Source organism: Eretmochelys imbricata, chromosome 4, assembly GCF_965152235.1.
Source record: "Eretmochelys imbricata isolate rEreImb1 chromosome 4, rEreImb1.hap1, whole genome shotgun sequence".
Taxonomy (NCBI): Eukaryota; Metazoa; Chordata; order Testudines; family Cheloniidae; genus Eretmochelys; species Eretmochelys imbricata.
Genome location: NC_135575.1, coordinates 126584078 through 126610991, shown reverse-complemented (window position 1 = coordinate 126610991; position 26914 = coordinate 126584078). Strand labels below are relative to the sequence as shown.

The 26914-nt window shown below is 42.9% G+C and overlaps 1 protein-coding gene across 3 annotated transcripts in view; it reads right to left on the bottom strand.

Moving 5' to 3' along the window:
* Nucleotides 1-7093, bottom strand: part of MXD4 (MAX dimerization protein 4) — a 56320-nt gene extending 49227 nt beyond the window's left edge. Inside the window, exons 1-2 of one of the 3 annotated variants that reach the window (XM_077815927.1) lie at nucleotides 6912-7093; nucleotides 6275-6371 (exon numbers count right to left, since the gene is read on the bottom strand). In XM_077815927.1, the coding sequence (XP_077672053.1) occupies nucleotides 6275-6371; nucleotides 6912-6975 (161 nt within the window). In that variant the 5' untranslated portion in view covers nucleotides 6976-7093. Of the gene's footprint in view, nucleotides 1-6274; nucleotides 6442-6911 lie in introns of all 3 variants that reach the window. The other 2 variants (XM_077815926.1, XM_077815929.1) reach the window with 2 other exon arrangements.
* Nucleotides 7094-26914: the final 19821 nt, after the last annotated feature.

Sequence of the window (26914 nt, the reverse complement as noted above, 5' to 3'; positions counted from 1 at the left end):
GTGATCATCTAATAAGAGTCTGCAATGTAATAGACATGCGTGAGGCAGAGATAGGGTTGTATTTTCAAGTTGAAGGTTTCCATCGGCTTTACTTGAACTTGGTGCCAGCACACCAATCTGCAGCGGGGCTGTATATTGCAGGATCAGGGCCTAACTTTGGAACTACCTGATATTTGAGTGGTTAGAGCACCACCTCACTCAGTTCTGCATTCATTTATTCTGACTCCCAACCCCACCCTTTTTTAAAAAAAAACTGACCACATAGTATCTCTTAAAAATATTTCTCTTTTAGTTCCACCTCACAGCAGAATTTTGTCAGTATTATGGATGAGGGCTGGGATTCTGCAAATAGATACATCGGTGTAGTTCCTTATGCAGAGCCTTGACTCTAGTGAGTATGATAAATCTCGGTGTAAGAGCAAGGCCTGATATTGCTTCTCATTTGGTAACTTTCTTAAAAAAAACAAAAACAAAACCACATAAAGACTGCTACTCTGGTATATACTATAGTTCCTCACTGGTAATAGACCAATTTACAAGATGTATTTTATTAGTGTACCAGTAGCATTATTTAATTTTTTTAATGCATTCTGTAATAGACCATTTTCCTTCATGCCTCATTTTCCTGGGGGGAAAATAACAAGAAGGATACACTGAGTTTAGAGAGTGCAAAGCAGATTGTTTTGTTTCCACAGTCTGGATGTTATGGTATTTTATTCTCTGCCTTTCATTTTAAAAATGAAGGAAAATAGGCGCTGATCCCTAAGCTGCTTCCTCGGATGTAGAGGTCTATCTGCATTGGAGCTTGGCACATAACTGAATTGTCAGTTCTCTTGACAGTTCAGGGGGGAGGGCAGGAAATCAAAATAAGCTTTCAGTTCAGGTTGAACCAAATCCAAACTTTCAGAATTTTCAGTGAATCAAAAAAGTTAGAAAAATGTTGTTTTGGGTTGAACTAAATTTTTTGGGTATTTTTAATAAAATGAAAAGAAAGAAAGGGCTAGATTCACAGCCAGAGGAGAGGGAAGTGGTGCTCTTCTTATAATCTTTAGCCCAGTGGTTAGGGCACCACCCTTGACTGTAGGAAACTCAAGTTCAAAATCCCTCCTCTGCCTGATTTGGAGCAGGGACGTGAACCAGATCTTCCCCATCCCAGATGAGTGCCCTACCACACAGGCTATTCTGGAGTGGATCTCTCAGCCTCTCCTGCTGAAGGTGTGCTACTTTAAATGAAATACTTTAATAGTCATTGGGCCAGAGACAGAGTGACTCGATAGTCCAGTGGTTAGGATTCAAGTCCCTGCTCCAGAGTGGAGATTCAGACTTGGGACTCCCACAACCCAGGTGAGTGCCCTAAGTATTGGGCTAATGGTTATAAGAGGGGCACATTCACCAGTTTTGCTATATGAATCTAGCCTGGAAAAAATCAAAATGAGACATTTCAGAAATGTCAAAAATAGTTCCTTTTGACATTTCTGGAGTTTTTTCTTATTTCCACTGCAACCGAAACAATTCACCAAAGTCAACATGAATTCACAAAATGTTTCAGTTGACCCAAATCTGCATTTTTTGGCTAAGAAAGTTTTGGCTGAACAATTTCACACACCTCTAGTCTGCAAAGAGCAGCTTGCCAGATATGGGCCAGAGACTGGTTTGCAGTGACAGACGTGCAATATTAACAAAAGAATGGAGACATTAAATAATGTTTTCATTTGAAATATCAGACCGTTTTGACCCAACACCTTCTTTTGCACATATATCCCTTCATCAGAGCAGAGTACATTGTACACAACTCTATTTATTGATACAAAAACATTATCAAATATTGATTAGTTTCAACAGATGCAGTGGGGATATTTATAAGCCCAAGTTTTGCTTTCATTTTCCCTCCTTTTTATCAGCTCCTAAATTAACAGGCCAAGCAGGCTACTTCACAGACTTCCATTTCCTGCTCTGGCAGTAAATTTAACTGTGACCCAATAGACAGGCATTGAGCACTAAGGTTTTACTCTGCATATTAATTTAACTTCTGATCTTTTCATGGGCACAGAACACACATTGGGCCTGATGGTCTGCTGCTCTGTGCAGTCTTTTACACTCACATAAAGGTACAATGGGCATTTTACACCCACTATTAGGGTGACCAGATGTCCCGATTTTATAGGGACAGTCCCGATATTTGTGGCTTTGTCTTATATAAGTGCTTATTACCCCCATCACCATCCTGATTTTTCACACTTGCTTTCTGGTCACGCTACCCACTATACACAGTGATAAGAGACTGCACAAAGTACAAGGCAGTGGAAAATCAGGCCTGTCTAGTTGTTACATGTGCTGGTGGTGCGATGTGGGCCACTGTCCACAAGGGGGTCAGTTCAGGCTACCAGTTTTCCCCCTTATATAAACAAAAATGTATAGGCTTATCTCTCTTAAGTCGGCATCACAAACAGGAAACAAAACAAGAAAGCTCCAATTATCTGAAAGCTACAGTGAATTCCTATTAACAAATAACTTTCTGCAACCAAGTAAGCTTCTGAACTTCATTGACTTTCTGCTTCTGTGAAATATTCCCTCTGAACAAATTGCAGACATCTACAATACATCCATTTCATTACACCCACTGTACTCAATGGAAAGACATTTGAAAGTTTAACATTTCAACCTCCAAGGCACAACTCTACTAAATATGACATTTTTTCTAGCCTGATTTTATTCCAACAGCATATTAGCAAGCATGTTAATGAGCTCCACTGTATTGCTTTTAGGAACTACAGTTATTATTCTATCAAGAGGAGACATTTTCTGCACTACAGCCAAATACTGTCTAGTTATCACCATTACAAGAAGAGCTGACCTGGGTTTACCTCCCCTACCCTGGAAAATCAATTACAAACTTGCGCCTTTCTCAAATCATCCATTCAGATTGGAAAACAAAAATCCAATTTCATCTACTAGGGGATTTTCGTCATAATCATCTGAGGGGAACACTTCCAAATCTCAGGAGAGAACGCTATATAAACAAAGAAGTTTTACATAAAAAAAACCTTTCAAATCTGTTTTGTGTAAAGTGGGAACATTTTATATATATATATATATGAGAGAGAGCGTGCTCCTGACTCAAGGGCAAGAAACTACAAATCATAAAAGGAAATTTATAGATCAATTCATCATAAATAAATTTAATATATATTATACAAAGATGGGGCAAAAAAATGGCATCAAGCAGCATTTTCTACCATCTGCACAATAACATGAAAATGTTTCTTCTATCAACATAAAATTAAAAATTGACAAGTAATATTTTAAACAAACACATCAACAAACAAAAAAAATGTAAAAATTATGAACTCTTTCAATGGACTGCCTAATTATAGCTTTCTGGTAATGGCCAGAGCTACGGCTGAAGAAACACTTTCCCCGATATGCACGTGTGTCCAGTTGCCTGTAACTTGTTTGGGGAGAGGAAATTTTTCATACTTGTTCTCAGTCCAAAGGCTAATTTAATTTTTTTAAGTTTGATACAATTCTGAGCCCGATTTTTGAGTTATCCGTGCACGAAAGAGATGCTTTTCAGGCTTTAAAAACAATTGTTTGTGCGCTTTTATTTGTGCTCAAATGACATATGCAAAGGTTAGTTTTCATACCTGCTGAGACTGCTGGAAGAAATCGGATTTAGAAATAACCAAATTACTGAAAAATAACATTGGTGCAATTTTGCACTATGCAATTGCCCCCACCCCAGGATCCTCCGAACTCTGGCCAGATGTCTACCCCTCTTAATTCCTGAATTGCTTATAAAGATTTGATTGCATGATCAAATTGAACACTACATTCAAATCCTATGCACTCTGAGGCTGTGACCCAACATCTAAATAACCATTAAATTAACTCCCAATCAGGGGTGCTGGAACAATGTTTATAGTAGGAGTGCTGCGAGCCATTGAACCAAACTATAAAGCCTGCATTTAATGAAAACCACTTCAAGCCCGGGGGTGCAGCAGACCCCCAACACCCCTAATTCCGGCACCTGTGCTCCCAATACGAATAACAGCAGTGGTGTGATTTGAATTTGGGATCATAAGCTCATAGGTAAAAACAGGCATCTCGACCTGTTACTTAAATTTGAAACACAAGTGCATGTTGTAGGCAAGCACAACGCAGGACTGCCAATGTACCTTATCACAAGATCCTGCTATTTCCAGCCAGAGGTGTGTGTTATAGAAAGATTGTCAGGTATGCCCAGCAGAGGTGGTTGTTGTTTTCCTTAGGGTGTGAACAAATATCCATGGTGAACTAAACACAAAGACTGAATCTGTGGCCCTACTTCTCCAAAGGTGTTGCCTTACCCCAGTATGAATGAGCCCTTTCTATCTATAAACGATAAAGCTGGCACGAAAATGATAAAAATATCATTATGCATTTTTTTAAAAAGTGTTTGGGTGTGCACGACAAGAATCAGAGTGAGAAAAAAAACTGTGAGAAATATCTGACAGACAATGGTATCTGTCAATAGTGATGTGTGTTCTGGCTTTAATAAATAATGCTACCAAACCTGTAACAATTGTTTTTTCAATTCTGCTGAAATAGATAGATTACATATCTTCTGCTAAAAATTCCTAAAAGCAGCTTACAGTTCAAATAAATGATTGTTTTGCTGTGGACAGCGAGAAACCCAAGAAAGGAAATGATGGAATAATGCTTCCACAAGTAATACAGATTTCTGTCTCTTGTATACAAGAAACAAGGATCAGAACAAGACCATGAACTCTAGAACTAGAAACCCTAAGAATTCTGTTTAAATTAACTGCCTTTGTACAATATGGAGAAATGTACAGAGATGAAAAATGTCTCCAGATCTAGGTACCCCTGTGATGCCTGATCAGACCCCTTTAAAATGAACGGATCTTGTATCTTTGTACACCAATTTAACTATTACCCCCTCCTCTCGAATTTATAGCCCCAGAAACATCAGCACTGTTTGGAGTAAGGGATGGGGAGAGAAGGATTTACACCCTGTATTTCCTCAGTTGTGTTCAAGCACATTGCCCTGCAGCGGTTACTGCAAGCATAGCTCATTGTGATCTTGTATGTTTCTAAGGGAGATGTTGGATTTTTGTTTAGCTCATATTTTCAAAATTTAATATCCGTAACTGGGCTGTTTTCTGCTTTCCCATTTTGCCAGTAATCCCATTGACCACACTGGGGTTGTGCAGGATTTATGCTGGACTAACTGAACTCAAACAACTGGCCCGATCAGACTAACTTTCCTCTCATTTGGAAAATAAGTCATGTGCAAGTTTTGTTCATTTTAGGCTATTCTGCAGGGCTCATCATAATCAAACAATTTTTTTAAAGGAGTCGTTTTGTAAAGAGGAGAGCACCAATGCTTTGGAGAAGGAGGGAACCATCTGGGCATATTGTGTGTGTGTGTGTGTGTGTAAGAACATAAAGCGCAAGAAAAGAAGGAATTCCTACGTAAAGAGGAGGCGCTGTCTCTTTAAGACAGCCTTCTGCACGTAGACAGTGCACTCTGAGCACTGCCCGGTCAGGCAAACAAAGCTGCAGGGAGGCTGCGCAGAAAAGCTTGAGCTAAGGGTGATCACAGAACAGGTAGTGGCTGCAAGAAAAAAAAAACAAACAAACAAACAAACAAGGCAGCTGATAATAATGTAACCATGCACTGTAATTCAACTGCATGCAGAGGGACTCGCTCGTGCAGGCGATGCACAGACCAGAGCAATGGTGCAGCAGACCCTCCGGAAAGGTCAAGTTCACTCAAACACTTGAAAATACATACATAAATCCAAGTTCACTAGGAGATAAATGTTCCCTCCATTCTCCTTCCCCTCCACTCTTCCCCCGCCATCAAGATCCCGGCGTTACACTGCAGCTGGAGGCTGCATTTGATCTTGCAGCAATAAAGAGATTGTAAATAAGGACTGGGAGGGAATTTGCAAGGGAAGTCAGGATTTTGATTATTATTTTAAAAATACATAGGAAAACAAGGCGCCCACACCCATTAACAAACCGGGGGAAGAAGCGTGAGTGCAGATGGTTTAGAAAGGCAGTGAGTGCTAAGGCGATGGTGTACGCGTGGCAGTGTTTATATGAGAGATCAAAACAGAGCCAAGCCCATACAGGGGGAAAATGGCGACTACTGGGAACTGAGACACAGGATTAGTTATTATTTTTATGCATCTATACGCTACACACAAAGCTAGACATATAGGAAAGGTTGCCAGTTCACTGTGGAAAATGACGGTACATCTATTACCTGTTATTCTGGGATTTTCTGGCCAGCGTGCCTGCCTTTGTTTTCTTTCTGGAATAGTCACTATCGAAGGGTAAGACTGATGCATAGCCATGTTCTGCTTCTAGGGACAAAGTCAGCATTAGTGGCAATATATTTTCCCATGCATTTTTTCCTCCTTTGCAGGAACGCTAGGGTAAAAAACAAAAATTTTGGTTGATTTGTTTGGATTTCATTCCGGGATTTTTAAAAGAAAGACAACAAAACAAAAAGTGCCAAAATAGGAGGATCATCCGAGTAAATAGTAAAAAAAAAAAAAAATTTGGCTAGATCATGCACATCTTGAAACATTGTGACAAGGGGGAAGGGAAACTGCAATGCAATCACAAACGGCAACATGCACAACAATGTAATGCTACACTGAATGCTGCAACATACATACGCTCCAAACAGACTCGAGCCACGGCTCGTTTGTTCAAAGATTTTGCAAGAAAATAGCATTTGTCGTCCCCCCCCGCAATGCATCTGACAAAAACATGTTTAAATCCCATGGCACCTTTGCAGGTGAAGGAAATATGGATTCAGAAAAGGGCGTCCGAATACCCACGCAACAAAGAGAGTGAAATGTTTAGAAGTGCCTGCTAGTCATTTCTCTGAATACCTCTGTCTCTTCTTTCCAAATACTCAGCTGCTTCCAGGAGAATTAACAGAGAGTTCAGCTCCATTTTTATGTGTGTTCTTTGAGTTACCCCCAAACTCTATGTCTGCCTTTCAAACAGCTGAGGAAGGCAATGAGCATTAAAACTGCACGGAGTTCACAGGCTGGGGACTTCCAAGTCCCCTATATAAACCACCTCTCTCAACCTACATTTGACACACAGGCGACTGGCATAGCCAATCATGGGCAGAATTTCTAGGCAGAGGCGGGCTTTAGTCCGAAGGTAGAGCCAATCAGGGCAGACAAGCGCCCTCTGGTTAGGAGACAGAATGTTGACAGATCTGAATCTTCTCCCTGATAGGTCAGCCACTACAGTAACAATTTAGAAGCCGAAGCTTAGCAACAGCACGTGGTGGCCCAGCCCCCAGCCTCACTGAGTGGCCGGCTTTATGCATTTTAAGCAGTCAGCAGCTGCTGATTGGAGATGAGGAGGCTATGCAAATAAGCAGAGAAAAACTAGCCAATAGTTTTGGAGAGGTGTGTCTTGTTGCAAGCAAGTGAAGGGGGAGGGGCTCAGGCAAGTGAAGGAGGCGGGGCCCATCCACCCATGGTGCTGGTGGAATTATTGTTGCTGTGAGGAAGAGAAGTCTGGGCTGCAGCTCAGTTAGGGACTGGGGATAAATGCTAGGGTGTTAGAATAGCAGCCCCCATGGTTCTCTCCTTCCCTCGCTGCAGTCAGATGCATGAGCTATAAAACTGCTAAATAAAACAAATGTATCCACCATCCAGGGAATGTTATATAGAGACTGCCTTGCATGACAAAGAATGGTAAAGTACCGAAACTATGTAGTATAGATATACAGCAGCACCAAATGCAGCCACCTCTGGGTGGTAGGGCTGCAGCAAGTAAGGCAAATACATTCGGCACAGGAGATTTTGCTTTTAAGATACCAAGGTAAACTTTCTGTTCTTACAACAAAGGGCCATGGGATCTTGAAGCCAAAAATGTTCCAATTTTGGTGCTTTGATTTGTGAGTGACCAACTTGAAATATGTTGGACTTGATTTTCCGAGGTGCTGGATTCTCAGAACTTAGGGTCACCAGATGTCCTGATATCATCAGCACCATCCCGATATTAGGGGATTCATTTTATATGGGACCTTATTTCCCCCCCACACGCACACACACACACACACCCCGGCATAGTACCCTTTCTCCTGTCCTAATTTTTCATACTTGCTATCTGGTCACCATATCACAACTCCAGCTGAAAATAATGGGAGCTGTGGGGTTTTAGCACCTCTGAAAAATCAGGCGTAAGCTATCTAAAGTTTAGAACCCAAAATGAGTGAGCTTTGAATATATTGACTTTAAGAGTTCTGACAGAGAACACACAAACAGCTTTTAAAGTCTTACTCCAAAGACCCACACAGTCACTCTGCCCCAGAAAGATCTGAACCAGACTTGATGGGATGTGAACTTATGAGTCCAGGGAGTCTCAATTTCAAACATGACAACCTTTTAATGCACCCATATGTGAAAACTGAGCCCATTGTTTTTCAGAGCTGATGCTTATTCCACTAAATCAAACAGGCTTTGTTTTGTTGGTTATGCTTTGTCCAAACTCTTCAGGTAATAAACTATCGTATAGCATCTTTCATTCCAACGGGCTTTATAGATTTAATAACAGTTTCAGCAGTATATAATAATTGATATAAATATAATAAGCAAATATATTTTCAAAATTCTGTTTTACAGTTATATACAATACACATATTTGTAGCCATCCCCTGACTGGATGGCTGTTGCTGTCATAGGGGTGTTGCTAAAAGGAAAGTAAAAACACATCCTGCAGCAAGCAAAAGCAGAGCACTAGAAACAGCAAATGCAGAAGTTTTATGCTGTGCTTATAGCATATTGTACATATCTAGTTTACCAAAAAAGAAACCAATATTGTGGAGCTGTTTACGGGAAAACATGACTTTGCAATTCATTTATGCAACTGATGCTCCATCCTGCTTCTGCTTAGAATGATAGGAGGTATTGCAGTGTGTGGTTTATGCATGTATGTATGTTTTATGCATTGCAACCAGATGGGCCTCCTGTATGTAGGACAGCAGGAGGCAAATGCCCTCAACTCGTTTACTTGCTCTCTGCCAGCTCCCTGTGGAGGCTGAGGTGGGTCAGGAGACTTTAACAAATTTTCTTTCCCAGGCTGACTACAAAAGTATTCTCGCTCCCTCCCCCTAATCCTTTGAGGAAGATAGGAACTGCACTACTTGACCAGTGATCCAGTTTGTGCAGTATTCTGTCTCTGACAGTGGCCAGTACCAGCTGCTTCAGAGGAAGGTGCAAGAAACCCTGCAGAAGGCAGTTGGAGAATAGCCTGCCCATATGGAAAATTTCTTCTTAAGCCAAGAGCATTTTAGGATGCACAGAAAACCAGATAATTTTGGCTTGAGATCTAAATATTGCAGCAGATTTTTTCAGTCTAGTTCTTTATTGAAGGAATTAAGGAATACACATCTGAAAAGTAACCTGCCATGGATAGACTAGGGCATAGTTACCTACTGTTTCTGTTCATGAGATAAAATGGTATCTCCCTAGAACTGTTACCTGTTACTTAACATGAAGGAGCACAAGGCGGAAAAATGCTTCATTAATAAACATTTAATTAGTGAAACTTTCCTATCTTCAGGTGGGCCCTGATCCTGCACTGATAACCCTGTAGGCACAGCCTTGTGCTGCAGGTTGCCCTGGGACAGGTGTTGGCTCATGCAGAATCCCATATGTTAGTGGGACTCCATATAGGGAAATGGCTCTGTCCAGAGACCCTTCAATGTCATTTAGGCTCTCAGGTGCAGGGGTCTGCCTTCATAGCTCTCAGTGCAGAATTGGGGCCATAAACAAATATACTATGTATCATTTCCCCTAACTTCCAGTTTACCTTCAGCTAGAGCCCTAGTGATACCTACATTTCAAGATTTTAATATTGTATTATACATCTTCTGCTAACCATCAGTGAGATGGACCAGGAAGAATTTAAAATTGTATGCAGAAATATCATATGTAAAAAACCCAACAATAACAAGATCTCACAGTAGATAATATGTCAATGAGATGAACTGGAAAAAAAGAGATAATGCACCTGGCTGTCTAGGATCTGTATAAAGACTTGATCCTATGATCCTATAGTTTGCAAAATGTGATTCCATACAGTGACCAGAGGTTTAAAAAATTGCAGTGGTGCACAAATATGCACTAACATTTAAAAAAAGACCAAAACAGGCACAGCTCAAAATCTTCTCTAACCTGAATTGTAAAAACACCTGAAGGGCTCCAGGAACGTAGTCACAGCTCTCTGCATGCCACCAGCATATCCAGTTCCCTTTCTTATCTGGATATGCTGTGCACAGGAGCAACCTTACATACCAATCTAGACTGGTTATGAAGGTGCTCAGCACCTCCCTTCTGACGTCCATACTCTTTGCACTACTGTAGTTTAGTTTGCGCTTTTAGCCCAGAATGCTGGTGACGGCTGCACAGCTGCTGCTGCTTGAAGACTGGTGATCCATTCACCTTAACGAGAGCAGGACATAGTAACAAAAATCAAGCCATCACCTGACTTGCTCGCTTCTTTAGTCTAATAAGGCCAAATGCTGCATCTGTTGAATAGCACTTACATGAGTAGTCTCATTGACTTCAGTGGAACTATATCATAGAATCATAGAATATCAGGGTTGGAAGGGACCTCAGGAGGTCATCTAGTCCAACCCCCTGCTCAAAAGCAGGACCAATCCCCAATTAAATCATCCCAGCCAGGGCTTTGTCAAGCCTGACCTTAAAAACTTCTAAGGAAGGAGATTCCACCACCTCCCTAGGTAACGCATTCCAGTGTTTCACCACCCTCCTAGTGAAAAAGTTTTTCCTAATATCCAACCTAAACCTCCCACACTGCAACTTGAGACCATTACTCCTTGTCCTGTCCTATTCTACCACTGAGAATAGTCTAGAAACATCCTCTCTGGAATCACCTCTCAGGTAGTTGAAAGCAGCTATCAAATCCCCCCCCCCCCATTCTTCTCTTCTGCAGACTAAACAATCCCAGTTCCCTCAGCCTCTCCTCATAAGTCATGTGTTCCAGACCCCTTATGAATAAGAGCTATTCAGCATAAGTGAGGGTTGCAGAATCTGATCCATCTTGTTTACCTCATGGTATGGTTTAAACAACTTTTTACTTAGAAGCAGAAAGTAGAGTTTATGCCCACGAGAGCTGGTGATAGCCACACTCCACCACGTGCCCTGCCTGCCTCTTTTCTATCGAGTATGATCCATCGTCTTATTGGTAGTATTTAAAGTCTTAAATAACATAGCCCCATTCTTCTCAAGGGGACTTCAGTTGCCCTATGTCCTGATATATCATTTGAGATAGTATGGTTAGTAGTACTGACAGTCCTGAGTTATAGCCTTTGAAGGACCATAGAGGTGAGGTCTTTAACTCTGGAACTCTTCCATTCACAATTCACCATCTGCATCCTTTTATACTCAGTCCTTGCCCAAGTTTCAGGATTTGTTGCATTGTAGCTATTTGTTATTTATCTATTTTTGTTTTTTTCCTTCCCTGGCATTTCACTATGTCAACACCTGAGCTTCACTCTGACTTTGGGTCAGTCCCTCTGGTTTTTTGGTTTAAGGTGTTCTGAGGCTTAATTCTCTAATGAAGCAGTACAGTTCTCTTTCCACATAGGAAGAGGGGTCTACACACAGGGACAGAAGACAGTTTTCTCCCTGTATGTGGCCATGGATGTCTTAAACTCTGTTTAATTTCATGTTTCACTTATGGTACAATTGTTACCTTAGTTTTACAGATGGGGAAACCAAGACACAGAGAGATTAAGGAAGGCAACAATTTCAGCAGTGGCCATTGATTCTAAGTGTCAAATCTGAGACATGCTTGGTCTGATTTTCAGTGGTGCTGAGCACCCACAGCTCCCAGTGAGTTAACTGCCTCAGAAAATCAGGCCCAAGGTGTCTCAGGTTTGGCAACCCCAAATTAGTGGCCACTTTCAAAAACATAGGCCTCTATGGCTTGCCGGGGTAAGGGGGGACATTGTTGGTGAGTCAGACAGGCCCAGGATTTGGAGTCAAGACCCGAGTTCTAATCCCCATTATGGTGCTCTTATTCAAGTCAATGGAAAAACTCCTATTAATGTTCATGATGCAGGATCTAGTCCTATGTGCCTGAGCCAACACACACTGGGGTCTGTGGGAACCTTTCCACTGCCTTCAATGGACTGTGCAACTGACAGTGTGAGGCTAGCTTACTGCATGAACTTGAGCTGCTCTTCCACTGACTTGATGCTTGGCCTGCTCAAGTCATGCACACTTCTCTAGTCTGTGTGCTCCCTCTCTCTATATCTCAGGGTTGTGAGTTCAATCCTTGAGGGGGCCATTTAGGGATCTGGGGCAAAAATTGGGGATTGGTCCTGCTTTGAGCAGAGGGTTGGACTAGATGACCTCCTGAGGTCCCTTCCAACCCTGATATACTATGATAATAGGAATGACAACATTTACTTCTCTAACAGGGCTGATGGGGGGATAAAATAGTTAATGTCTATAAAATGCTTTTGATAATTTTACACTTGAAAATTAAACCTGAAAATTTTAGTACTTAAAATATTTGAGTTCCAGAGCCCTGTTTTCACTCATTGCTGTCTTAGAGAAGGCTTAGGACTGTTACTAGTAATAATACCTACCTCTTATTTAGTGCTTTTCAGGAGTAGACCTGAAAGCACTTTACACCAGAGGCCAGTATCATTATTCCCATTTTACAGATGGGGAACTGAGGCACAGAGACTTGCCCAAGTTCACACAGCAGGCCAGTGGCAGAGCCAGGACTAGAACCCAAGCTTCCTGAGCCCCCACCACTGCTCTGTCTACTAAGGCACACTATTACAGGAATGCGTGTTATGGCAGACTGGGCCTGATTCTCTGTTACTCTATGCCCCCCTTCCCCTTAGACTACTCTAGCATTGAAAAGTTAATCATTAAGTTAAGTTAAGTTAAAAGTTAAGCATTAAATCATACTTACACCCACTTTAAGGCCCCTCTAAAAGTATAATGTAATGCTCCTGGACTTAGAGTAACTGAGAATAAGACCAACTGTGTGTGTGTGTTTCTGTAATAACTACTGTTTGAGCAAGCTGAAGAATTAGAAGCAATTACTTAGCTCTTAATCAGTCACATCTGAGATCAGGCCTTCTTGTTAGGTTATCTTTAATTTTGTTAAGGCATGTCCCTGATTGCAACAAAGAGCATCCTTTAGAGGAGTAAGCACATTTTCTAACAAGCAGTTGTTATAAGTTGCTTTTACAGTTACACAACTGTTGCAGTTAGGGACATTTCTTAGTGAAATAAAAGATTCCAACAATTCTTAGCCAGGCTGGGCACAAATAAAAAACCCCAGAGGTGAATCCAGTTCAGCACTGGCAAATGGAACGTTCCATTTTAATAGAAAAGGGAGGTGAGTGTGGGGTTTTTGATCAACCTGTAATAAAAAGATGTAAAGTGCTGTTGTAGTTAGAAAGCGTAAAACCATTTTCTTACCCATTATATCTGCATCCTGTGTGGCTGTGAGTCATATCTTCTGCATTTACTGGAAAAATATTTTTGTATTACTGTCAGCACTGAAAAGTTAGTATAGGTATGGAAGAGCAAGCTTGATTCTATTATGTCTCGTACATCAACAACAAACATCAGACTGCAGAATATTTATTACTGATGAGGAAATAAGAGGCAAAGAGAACACAGCTTGACTTACAGATCTTACAGGGAGTTTTCAGCACTGACCATCTGGACAACCATCTTTTGGCTTGTAAACTCGCAGCGAGAGCAAAAAATAGAGGTGGAACCTTGCAATGTCATTTTTACACAGTAATTTTTCTGACAACAGCCACATTTAATATATAAGCAAGTTTTGTTCCTCAAAAACAAAAAAACAAAAAAAAAAGATCTATAATACATTTACAGGCATAGCTGTGTGGCTGCAGAATGTAAGTGTACTCTTACAAGTCTTACCCCCTCCAATGTGGAATTTTTATGACCAGTGTAAATATTTATGACAGATGCAACTCCATTGAAGTCAACAGAACTGTGCCTGCTTGCTTATGCCAGCAGTGAATTTGGCCCAGTAAACATGCAATGGAATACTCTTATAACCTGAAAAATTAAATAACAATAGTTACAGTGCTATGCACTCTAATAGTGCTCTCCCTCAAGCATTTCAGAGTGCTTGACCAATTTTTGTTAAAGGTCAGATTTGCCTTTACCCACGTCACGTTACCTTCATGTCAGCAAGTAAGACACTGCTTAACTGACAGAGGGACTCAGAATCAGTCCTAAGCTGCACAAGACTCCTGTGAGTTAGGTCAGTATTACTCTACTATAGATGGGAGAACTAGCACACCAATTAAACCTGTCCCTTAAGTTGTCCACATTTTAGTAGAGAGATTATGTCTAGTGGAACGGCTAGCTAAATGGCTGAGATTTGTGGTTGACATAGGTTTCTTGGCAGCTGGCCCCAGGCTGTGGAAGTCACTCCCAGTCCATGTCAGAATGACCACGAAACTTGCTGTTTTCAGTATAAAATGCACAATTCACTTATTTGTCTTAGAATTCTTTGAGGTGGAGTGGGAAAGTTTTCACAATGGCAACGCTACTCACAGTTACCATATCCCCACCAACAGCTATAAGAAAAAAGAATCATTCGACAGAAGACCCCACTGGATAAAACCACATACTTAATCATTACATTGTTTGATTTAGGGAAAAAAATTACTGTGAAATCCTTATACATCATATCCACCACAATCTCACCACCACCTAGAGGACACCTATACAGTCCCTGAAATCCAAGCACTAGATAGTGATTAAACCAGCAGAGAAAGGGTGTGCCACCATAGTCCTCAACCATGATGACTACATTAATAAGGCCAATTGACAACTCTCTCTGACACCACTCACAATAAAGAACTCAAAGAAAACCCCACACCACAATTCATCCAGGAACGTAAGGGTATCATCAAATCCTTCCCCAAACAACTTCAAGAGAAACTCTACAACCTCATCCCCCATGAACCCATCCCAAGGGACCTTCTACATGCTTCCCAAGATACACAGATAAGGGAACACAGGCAGACCCAAATCTATCTGGCCTTGACACTCTTACTGGAGGAATATTAGGACTCATAGAAACCATCCTCAAACCACTCTCCATACAGAAGGCCAGCTTCCTCCAGGACACCACCGATTGCCTCCAGAAACTCCACAACATTAACTATCTCCCTCAGAACACCATCCTTGCCACCATGGCTGTCATGTCCCTATACACCCATATCCCTCACAATGACAGCATTGCTGCCTGCCTCAATTATCTAAAAGACAATGGATAACACTCACATGGCCACTCAAAACACATCAACAAGCTCCATTTCATCCTCAACCATAACAACATAACATTCAACAACAAATACTTTATCCAAACCATGGAAACAGCCATGCGTACTAAAACGGCTCCTCGGGACGCCAACCCGATGAAGAATTTCTGGAAAAATGCACCACAAAACCAATGATGTACCTGAAATTCATCAATGATATTTTCTTCCTGTGGACAGATGACCTAAACTCCCTCATAGATTACTACCACAACTTCAACAACCATCCATCAAACTCTCTCTAGATTGGAACATTCCCACACCAGCATCAACATCCTAGATACCACAATCAGGTTTAACAATGGAATGCTACAGACAGCTAAATACAAGAAATCCACCAATCGCCATACTTACTTTCACGGATCCAATAACCACCTCAAACTCACAAAGATATCTGCTACCTATAGCCAGGCACTCAGGTACCAGAGAATATGCTCTGAGGAGAAAGTCTGGAATACATATCTTAATACACTTAAAACTACTTTCACCAAACAAGGATATGCGACCAGAGAAATAGATCACATCATGGAACGGGCCACCCAAATACCACACAACCTGAGTTATCACCTATCACCCCACAATGGAACCCATAAGGGGGGGGGAGGATCATTAAACAATTACAGCCCATTCCCAATGGGAACCACATCCTGAAATAAATCTTTCCCAAACCCTCTCTTCTGACTTTCAAACAGCCACCCGCCCTCACCAAGCTCATCATCAGAAGCAAGCTCCCCACAGACCATGCCATACCAACTCAAAATGGCACTAGACCATGCCATAACAACAGATGCAAAACTTGCAGACATATCTCCACTGCTACGATGATCAACACCTCACACAACACACCTTTCAAGAAGCATGGGTACTACACATACCTATCACAACATGTGTACCTCATCCAGTGCACTAAATCCCCCAATAACAACTGTATGGGTGAAACCAGACAATCACCACGCTCTCAAATGAACTCACGCAGAAAAATGGTAAAAGACAAACACACCACATCACCTGTGGGTGAACACTTTTCACAAAGCGATCACTTTATATCTGACCCATCAGTCCTTGTCTCAAAGAAACCGGCACAACACCGTTAAAACATGAGCCTGGAAGCTTACATTCATAACTTTGCTAGACACTAAAAATCATGGACTTAATAAAAATATATGGCTTATTACAACAATCTAAAGCCCATTAACCCTCTGCCCCCTTTTTTGTTCTGTGAGTGGAGAGGTATTAACTAGCTACTTCACCTTGAATGGTCCCTTTAACCACTAACTACTGCTAACTACTTATGCTAAACAATGTGTTCCACCTTGTGTTTAGCTGTGACAATCTGAATACCTTTCCCAGACCTGAAGATGAGCTCTGTGTAGCTCGAAAGCTTGTCTCTTTCAGCAACAGAAGTTGGTCCAATAAAAGATACAACCTGACCCACCTTGTCTTTCTATTCCTTCTTTTCACATTTCCACAGATTGGGAGTATGTGGCCTCCAGTCAGTTATAGGTGGGGACTAATGGCAATTTTTTTGTGTAAGAAAAATTCATTCAAATCATTCAGTTCATTCATTGTATGTGATTTAGCCCCACCAGAATTTAAATTTTTTGTGGAATTTGTGGAAGACTGAAAAATTGTTTATACAAAATGAAAGAAATATGTGGCGAGTGGCTTGTGCTCAGGGCTGGGAGCCAGGAACTCCTAATATGAGTTCTATTCCTACCTATGTCGTTAGCAGGCATTACTTAAACTTTGAACTTCTTTAGCCCATTGAAAACATTATTTACATTATGCCTCTAGGTTTTCACCATGCCCTACATGTGTGTTAACCTAGATTTCTCTCCTTCTCCATCGGCTTTTTTTCTTTATTGTGGGAAAGTTAAGTCAAATACACGAGCTGTGCATTTTATAGTGAAGACAGCAAGATTCGTGGTCATTCTGATGTGTTCTGGAAGTGAGTTCCACAGCCTTGGGCAAGCTGCCAAGAAACCTATGTCAACCACACTCACAAGTCTCACCCATTTAGCTAACAGATCCACTTGAACATTTGTGGGCTGCCAAGGCCACACAGAAGCTGGGAGTTTCATTGGGTTAAGTGGGCCAGAGCTGTGGAAAGCTTTGTATGCTAGGACCAAACCCTGGCTTTGATTTTTTGTTCCATGGGAGCCAGTGCTGGGAGCAGAGCACTGGCATGATGTTCTCTCAGGGTATGTCTACACTGTGATAAAAACCCCACAGCACCGAGTCGCAGAGCCTGGGTCAGCTGACTTGGGCTTGGTGGAGCTCTGGCTGCGGGGCTAAAAATTGCAGTGTTTGGGCTCAGGCCTGAGCATGGGCTCTGAGATCCTCAGAGACCAAACTCCAGCTCAAGTCTAAATGTCTCCACTGCAATTTTTAGCCCGGTAGCCTCAGCCCCGTGAGCCCGAGTCGGATGATTGGGGCCAGCCACAGCAATGCTGCTGGTCTTTTATCCCAATGTGAATGTACCCTCAGTGGTCCCGTGTTGCTGTACAGGAAAGAGAGCTGTTACATTTTGAGCCAATGAGCAAACCTAAAGGTACTCTAGGTTAATGTTATTGACCCTCTTTTAAAGATGGAGAAACTGAGGTTAAATGACGTGTCCAAAGTTACATAGCATGTCCCCGCCAGAACCAGCATTAGAACCTAGGTGCTCTCACTCCCTCACTGATGCAACTCTACTGAGGTGTTACACCAGAGATGACACTTGGCTCATTGAACCAAATTGTAATTTCAAATATCCATCCAGAGGACAGACTGAGGAGTCAGAAGGCATGAGTTCTGTTCCCAGATCTTCCAATGGTTTGGTGTGGAACATGGCCAAATCACATAACCTCTGTGTATTTTTGTTTCCCAATCCGTAAAATGGAATATCAATGCTGATCCATTGATTTGAGAGCTATAGCAGGAGAGTGCTATATAAATACTAAGTATGTTGTTGTGAGAGTGTAGGTGTGTGTGGCCCTCCCTCGCTGTCAATCTCCAAGGGAGGCATGCCCCTGGAACAGCAGTCTAGAAAAGGGGAAGTTAGCAGCTTTAGGGCTCCAACCCTCAGGCAGGGTGGAGCAGTAAATAGTTCAGGGGCCCAGGCCCTCAGGCAGGGCTGGGCACTGAGCAGTCTAAGGCACCAGCCCTCAGGCAGGGTAGAGCACCAAACAGTCTAGGACTCAGACAGGGTGAGCACCAAACAGCCTAGCATCCTAGCTCAGCGGACAGTAGACCAACACAGGCCTCCTGGCCTGGGGTGAGGTGGCAAGGGGACCCGGGCCCACCTGACTCCCCAGGTCCCAGCCCATGGCCCTAACAGTAGCGGAGTGTTCCGCCACTGGGTCAGCAGGGATCCAGCCACAACACGCTGACCTAGAGTCTGCCAGCAACGTATCCGGACAGTAGGCGGCTGCCCCCGGGCTACTTCCTTCCATCCCCTTGGGGTGTACCTGAATCCTGGGGTCTCCTTCCATCTTCCCGGAGTACACTGCCAGCAGCTCCTCAGTGTTGGGTGTATCTAGCAGTTCTGGTAGCTCAAGTAAGTCCTTGGGACAGCAGAAGTTTTCTGCAGGCTTTGGGTCAGCAGGGGTTGGAAACATCTGTCTCCCTCGGTGACAGATCAACTAAGCTACAGGGCCCTCCTCTTATACTTCCTGTTCCTGTCCTGCCCTTCTGCTCTCAGGATGGTGGCCAAGGCCCTCCTGGGTCTGCCCACCAGGGAGCATCTGGCCCTGCCTCGCTGTCCATCTCTGAGGGAACCCACACTTCTTTGCTACAGTTGTATATTTTTAAAAAAATCTACTATTGCTACTTGGATGATCAGTAACCAACATACTGGATGATGTTACATTGAAGCATTGCATTCCGCTCATCTGGCACATACATAGCAAAACTGGAACCATTACAGGTCATCTTAGTTAATGCAAAATGTCATATAGACTGAAGTCATCATGCTTGTTCTGGATTATTGTAAGAGCTAGAAATAAATTGCAATGTTAGACTAATATGAAAGATTTTTAGTATGTGTGTCTGTGGGGGCAAGGGGAGTGCTAACCTTCCAGAGTTTATTCTTTGAGAGTGACACTCCAATACACCAGTAATTCATTGGGCTTCTTCAGAATTTTCCTATTTTTACTTGTAGCCTGTATATTGTATTCTCTTTAGCAGAAATTTGAACAGTGCACACTTCAAATTTAAAGTGTCCTATTTCTCTTTGTCGTCCCGCCCCCTCCCGACTCTGACCCCCCGCCCCCCAAATAGTATATATACCATCAACTGTTTATTTTTTTAAATATTTCTCTCCTAACAAAAAGGTTCTGGAAATGAGAGACTTTAACGAGATATGATGTAACACAAGAAGGTGTTGTGCGGCCATCCCTTGAGTTGTGTGGAAAATACGTTGCAGTTCTGACAGCAGCCCTGCTATTTTGGTAGTAGGCTACTGCATGGAGAGCGAGATCAAACCTTACTGATTGTAGAGTGATTCTGAGATCTGTTCTACGTACAACCTGAATGAATCTGCCTTACACTTTGTAATCCTGAATTAACAAAGGTAGGTCACATTTCCTAAATATTACTGTGCTATTTTCATGGATGGTGTTGTGGGCTAGTTAGCGATTAGAGCAGTGGGCTGGGAATCTGGACTTATTGGTGTTACACTGGCATGAAACTGGAGTGGTGAATCAGACCCCATATTTTCAAAACTTGTATTATTAATGCTTTAGAGGCTTGAGCCAAAGCCTGTTGAAGGCGGCTTTCCATTGAGTCTAATGGACTTTGGATCAGGCCATAGATTAGTAATAACAAAAGCATTTTAGAATTCCAGATAGACTGTTTACTTATTTTCAATGCTCTCAACTTGGGCAGTGAATGGAACTGCTCAGTGCGGCTACTCGTATGCTGCAGTGCTTTACTAGATCAGGGTTTGAATAATTAGTGGTCCCTTAAAGGACAGAATGAGCATTGTCTCCAGTTCTGGGGTAGAGTCTGACAGAAAGATGTGAAAATGCCACTGTCCTATGGTATGGCTAACTCCAATGGGTGTCATTCTGGGGATGTTTGCACTAGCATTTCCCCTCTATTCCCTCACTTCCCCTTGCCACTATGGGCATCAAGCTACAGGAGAGGAAGCAGCTTGGGTAGCAGGGAAGAGATTCTGTAGCCATCACTGTGAAGTGAGTTTAGTGATTTCAGTCCAGTTCCTAACTACTGGTCAGACGTCTGCAGCTCTAAACCAGTGCTTAATTTGTGCCAGGGCTGATCCCAGCACTTTTAGGCTTGGCAGTTCATACCCCTGGCACCTCTGGGCTTGCTGCGTGAGTTATGAATGTAAAAAACATTTGTTGAGCCCCAGCATCTAATTACTTGAGCCCTGGCGCCTCTTTCATTACAAATTCAGCAGTGCTCCAAACCAACCACTTCAGCTGAGAGGCCAATAACTAAATGGAGCCTTGGCTGCCCCCTCTCACTCCTAGTGATGGAGCCACCAGGTCAGGGCAGAGGCTCTGTGGTGAGGATGGTGTAAGGAAGCTTGCTTTGCCATGAGGCATGATCCTACTCATGACTCCAGTCAGTAAGACTTACTCAGGTGATCGTTCCATTGTCTCCAGGAGCACTTCCTCTGGGCCAGATTCTGTCATCCTTAGTCATTCTGAATGATAAGTTATTACACAAGTAGTTCTGCTCATGTCAGTGCAACTGCTCGCACGGCAAAGCACCACGCAGTGTGAGTGAAGGTGGCAAAACTGACTCCTGTGTGAATTAGGATTACTCAAAGAAGTAAGAATTGCAGTTTTGGATCCACTCTCTGTGCAACATCTGTTCTGCCAATAAACAGGACTTAATTCTCCAGAATTTCCAATCTTGCACCTTTGATGACCAGTACACTACACATTCCTCAGTATGGTTTTATCTATTCTGAAACATTATATATGTATTTGATGTCTTAATATTAATCACATCTTTCATCCAAGAGCACTTAAGTTGTAGGGTATGGAAATCAGTGAATGCCAGCAGTCAGTTTATGTTTCCTCAGTTCAGAGGAAATTCCCAAGGGGTGGAAATTGCTTAAAAATGTAACTCTGTATTGTATTAATAAAGAAAATATAAAAAAGTCTTAAAATATACAAAGATATTCTATGCTATTAGCAGCATAGGTGGAGACCGATATAAAGGCCATTTTAAGAGACGAAATGAGAATGGTATGTATTAAGACAGCGAGGATATACTTGCCCACTGGGACAATAAAATAATACATTTCCGGTTTTAGGTGACCGTGCCTGGAGGCCTTCAGGCATCTTAACATGAAGTAACTAAAATCATAATTTACAGTGCTGCAGCTAACATAATTCTCCGGGGAAAGAATATCCCACGGGGGGGGCACCTGAGCTAAACCCTCAGCAGCCCACCTGCAAAAACCAGCCAATCCACAGGGAACCAAAAGGTCTTTCCCAGAAGGACACCTCAGCTGGACACTCGTGGATGCTGACAGGAAGAGATTTCCAACGTTGTAGGTTGTTGGGGGCCACACCTTTCCAGATGATGCCTGGGATGGGTAGAGAAATAATTGGAAGCTTCTTCTCAGTCCGTGTACATGGCTCAGTGCTGCCAGTTCTCTCTCACTGGCAAAACAAACAAGCAACAAGTTGCACTGGCATTTTAAAAGTAGCTGCAGTGAGAATATGTCAGGGACTGCTTCCTGCCTAGCAGAGTCTGAGGATTATTTATTGAGCACTATCAGTTTACTTGGTGCTAGACTAAGCATGGAGGAAAACATGATCCTTGTTGTAAAGAGGCTTTCTAAGGCTAGATTCTAAGACTAGATAAGGGCTTTGCTCCAAACTTTGGATGTCGAGTGGCATGCAGTTTCCCTTCCTGTTTTCCAAGAATGACAGTTTGAGAACCATTTTTTTTCCAGTTTGCTAATAAGAGTTTACCATATAAACACCTCCACTTTATCCTGAATAAGTAGGCTATGCTGGTAGGTGGGTATTGAAAGCACCAATATTATGTCAATTGCAGTGGTGTTTTGTTCTGTAAACCCACATTGACAATGAAGCCCCATGTTTGGAGCTGGGGAATAGGAGCATGGGGGGTGGGTGAAGACCCTGTTCAGGGAGGCTAGCCCCCTACCCTGTCCAAGGACTCATCGCGCCCTCCCCTTGCCTGCCAGAGCCAGAGTAGTCCTGAGACCCTCACTGCGGGCCAAGCCACCCAGGCCAGCCTGAGCTGCCCTGGGCCACCAGCTGGCCCCAGGCAGCCCGGAGCTGAGCCCCCGCCGGCTTTGGGGGAGAGGCGGAGTAAGGGCGGGGCCTTGGAGTGAAGCATGGGCAGGGCCACATCCTGGGTTTGGAGAAGCTTAGCCTCCCCTGGCCTATTATACCCGCCACCCATTAATAGGAATCAAGGTTCTGTTCCTGACCTGCTCTGTGACTTTGGACAAATCATTTAGGCCCTGATCCTACATAGTTAGACTCTTCGACGGGAATTTTCAAAGGAGCCTAAGGACACCTACGTCCTATCAAAATCCCAGTCTGAACTTCTCAGCGTCTCAGGCCAAAAATTTCAAACTTGAGAATGGGATTTTCAAAAGCACTTAACTCAATGGAACTTGTGCTCCCAAGACACTTATGTCCTTTGGGAAATCCCACCTGAGTGTCTACAATTAGTTACGTAAATTTACATGCAGGCAGCTGCATAAGCATCTTGATCTTCCTTAAGTGCTGACGCTCACAACTCCAGGCAAAAGTCAATGGGAGAGGAGGGTGTTTGGCACTTCTGAAAATCAGGCACAGGGTGTCTTAAGGTGAACATTCAACAGTGGAGGTGTTCAAAGCCAGGGGATACTACTGCAAGGTTTGGTCTATGTTTGAGCATTCTCTTCAATGATGTCTGTTCTCTGAGTCTGCTTTTTAAAATTATACAGGTAGAGCGTTCTCTTTAACCTGTGATTTGGCTAATTCCCAACAGGTTTTCCATTGATCTCCCTTGCAGGATAATCAGTGCCATTTATAAAACAACAGTAGCAATAATAATAAAGGAATCATGCCCATAACAGTTTTCTGATGGCAGATCTATAAGCACTCGCAATTCTCTGGTTAAGATTCTGTATCATTAAAACTTTCAGCACTGACACTCAGCCTGATTATAGATGCTCAATGAATCCATATGATGCATAGCACAACACCACACACACGCCTGTTTAACAGAAATTGTAGTCTTTCTGCTCCAGTTATTACATGGCACTTGGAATATCATTTAATTTGCAACTTTCATTTGGATCCATTCAAATTATTCAAATGAATATTCAGGGGCATAGGAAGAAGGGGCAGTGAACCAAGGAGCACTGGTCTGTTTAAGGTATCATTGGATATGTTTCCAGGCAATGGAAGGAAGAAACAGTTGTAATGAAAGCAAAGGAGAGCACTAGGCTGTCCTTTGAGCTTAGCACTGGCTCTCTCAATTGTCAGCCTCCCTCGAGCCCTGTTTAGACTTAGCCCTGCAGTAAAATTGGGTAAACAATTACTGAAATCTAGAGGCTGCATCTGATTTGAGCTTTTGTCAGTAAATAAATTTAAAAAAAAAAGGAAATCTGAAGTAAAGTTAATGGGAAATTAGCTTTACTAGGTCTCATGCCATTCTCATACCCTAAAATTGAAGTGTTTTCCTGTTTTTATGTGAAATATCCTGAGTGCATCTTATTTGTGACTGTGAACTAAGCATTGTGCAATGAAAACAGATTTCACAATGGCCACTGATGTTACACAGTTTACACTCAAAAGTAAGCAAACAACAAAATTAAGGTTGTCTGTGCAATCTTCTTTCTGTCCCCTGGTGTTTGTGCAGCACGAGACAGTATTTAATGACCTCATGCTGCAGTCCATACACACAAAAAGGCAGAGTTCCTGCTACACAAGCTGCATGGGTCAGGACTTGGAAGATCTGCTAGTTTACAAAAAAAATGAGACATAGCATCCATAAATGACATCAGCTAGATTGTTTGGCTGAACATTATCACAATGCACCTTAGGTGAGTCTAAGCGGTCTCAGAGCAGGACTCCCTTGTGCACACATTCACTACAAATGGTGAGACTCATCCCATGTGCGGAAGACCCAGGCACCACTTAAGATCCTCTTCAGCTCCATTTTGTGGGCTTTACTGGGACTTAAATGGTGCATAGGCCTTGAGTGGGCCCTCTCTAATGGAGACAAATATCACCCCAAGTGCACAGGAACCTCCCTACCATGTGCAGGAACTGAGTGAGCCAAGCAGAACTCTCCACAGACACAATTTTTCATGCATTCCTAGATTCTGAATGTTTTTCCAGGCGGCTCCCGAATTCCCACAGGGGAGCCACATCGTTCAGATTCCCCTTCTGTGCCTGAGCTTGGGCAGCAGGTGACTCCATTGCCAGGCTCTCAGCAGCTGAGCCTTCTGAGCACTAAGCGCAGGGTTCTGTTCTACTGCCTCTCCTTCACTCCCTAGGGGGTGCGGTTGTGGAGCACTGCTTCAGCCCCTCAGCACTGGCAGCTGGCCTAGGGTGAGGGGCGGGAGAAGTACTGTGTGCTGTCCTGGGGAGAAAGCTTACGCTGCACCACTTTGAAAACAAAGGTTTATAACTGCCCTGCTTTAGCACTTGTATCACCCAGTGACTGATGGGCCAATGGGATTCAGGGTTGGGTTTTTTACTGAAGAAATAAATCACCGTTCTGCAGAATGAAAGGGCAGTGAATAATACCACCACATTTCATCCAGAGATTGCCAAGTATTGTGCAAAGGTGGGTGGGCAGGCTAGCATTAGTACCCTTCTTATAACCTGGGGCAATCCAGGCACCAAGAGGGGAAAGGATCTGGCCACGATCAAAAAGGAAGTCAGTGGCAGAGTCAGGGCCAGCACTCTGATTTCTTGAATCCCAATCCTTTGCCCTGCCCTCTCAACAATCTGCCTCAGCTTGTGTCGCAGATAATTTTGCTGTTGATGTCCTCTGGGTGTATACAAACCTTTTATGTACGTTGTCAAAATCATTCTAAATAAAGGACTGGTAGAATTTTCTGTGCACTGGGGTGGACAGAGCTATACCAGTCCCTGAGGTGCTCCAGTTCTGTAAAACAACAAGGAAAGCAAGCACGTGGTTGTGTTGTGGCACAGTATTTTCACTTTCCTGTACGATGGAATTGAGTGGCTATAAATCAAAGTTATCTGTCACAATTTGTACTCCCCCATTGGCTCAGCATGCCATCTTTCCATCCAGTGTCAATGAATGTCAACAGATGCACAAAGAAAAAAGAAAATGGGAGGTGACAATAACAATGATATTGCTAGACAGAGCACATCCTGGGAGAGCATTCTGAAAATCTGCTTGCGATGTAAGAGAATTCTAAATGGAGGGCCTGCTCCTGCAAACAGCCCACACTCCGGCCCTCCCACAGACGTCACTGAGAGCTCCACAGGCAGAGCACAGGCAGGGCTAGGCTCAGAGACACGACTGCTTTATTTAGCATTCCCCTCCAATTCTATTCCATGTTTCAAGTACTTGGCCTGTCTGCACACAAAGCCAAAAATTCTGCCTGGAATTACACCATCTGCAACCCCCATGTATTCATTTTGTCTGTTTAAAAAACAAGCTGTAAAACTTGTAGCTGTTTTCCTTAAAAGCTAACTCCGTCTCTGTGGTGGGAAATAAACTTTGAACCTGCAGCATGAGTCCAGCTGTACAGTCTCCTGCAAGCTGGGAAAGCCTGTTCTGTTAAATACCCCAAAAAGCCTGTTGGAAAGCTCTGACTTCCATCCTGCTTCTAGGATCCATGGAGACCTGACACACAGGTGACTGAATGGAGAAAAATCACAGTGCACGCCTATTTGGCAAGCCATAGGAACTCTCTTCTGACTAGCAATAAGCCACATAGAACTCCTGGTGGCCCACCTCCTAAAGCTAGTGGTGGACTCACAGAAATTAAAGGAATTGAAAGCATGGCTTGCACTTTCGTGACCTACACAAAATAATACTTAGCAGCTTCCAAATAGTGTGGAAATGTTAACTAATTAATCCTCTCTATACCCCCTGAGCCAGGTAAATTGTCCCCAGTTTACAGAAGGGCAAACTGAGACACATTAAGGGCCAGACTTTTAAAAGAGTTAAGCACCCAACAGCTCCTATTGAGATCAATGGAAGCTGCTGGATGCTGGCCGCTTCTGAAAATCTGACCATAAGTAACTTGTCCAAGAACACAAAAGTAAGTGTGAGAATGGGAGTGGAACTCAAGGGCTCACCGCGCCTCATCAGGCCACTGAACCACATTGCTCGTCTAGAACTGGAGCTGGCTTTTTTCTCAGTGCTAGGGCTGGCCTTACCACCAGGCCAACCACAGGATTTGCTCCTTTCTCGGTCTCTACATCACTCCTTATTGCCTTGCTCCCACACTTTTTAGCAACTTTTTCAGTACCTTCATGATTTACCTCTTCAGAATGATGTGTCTCTATTTCTATTCAGTTCTGTGCAGTGATAAGGGAACTT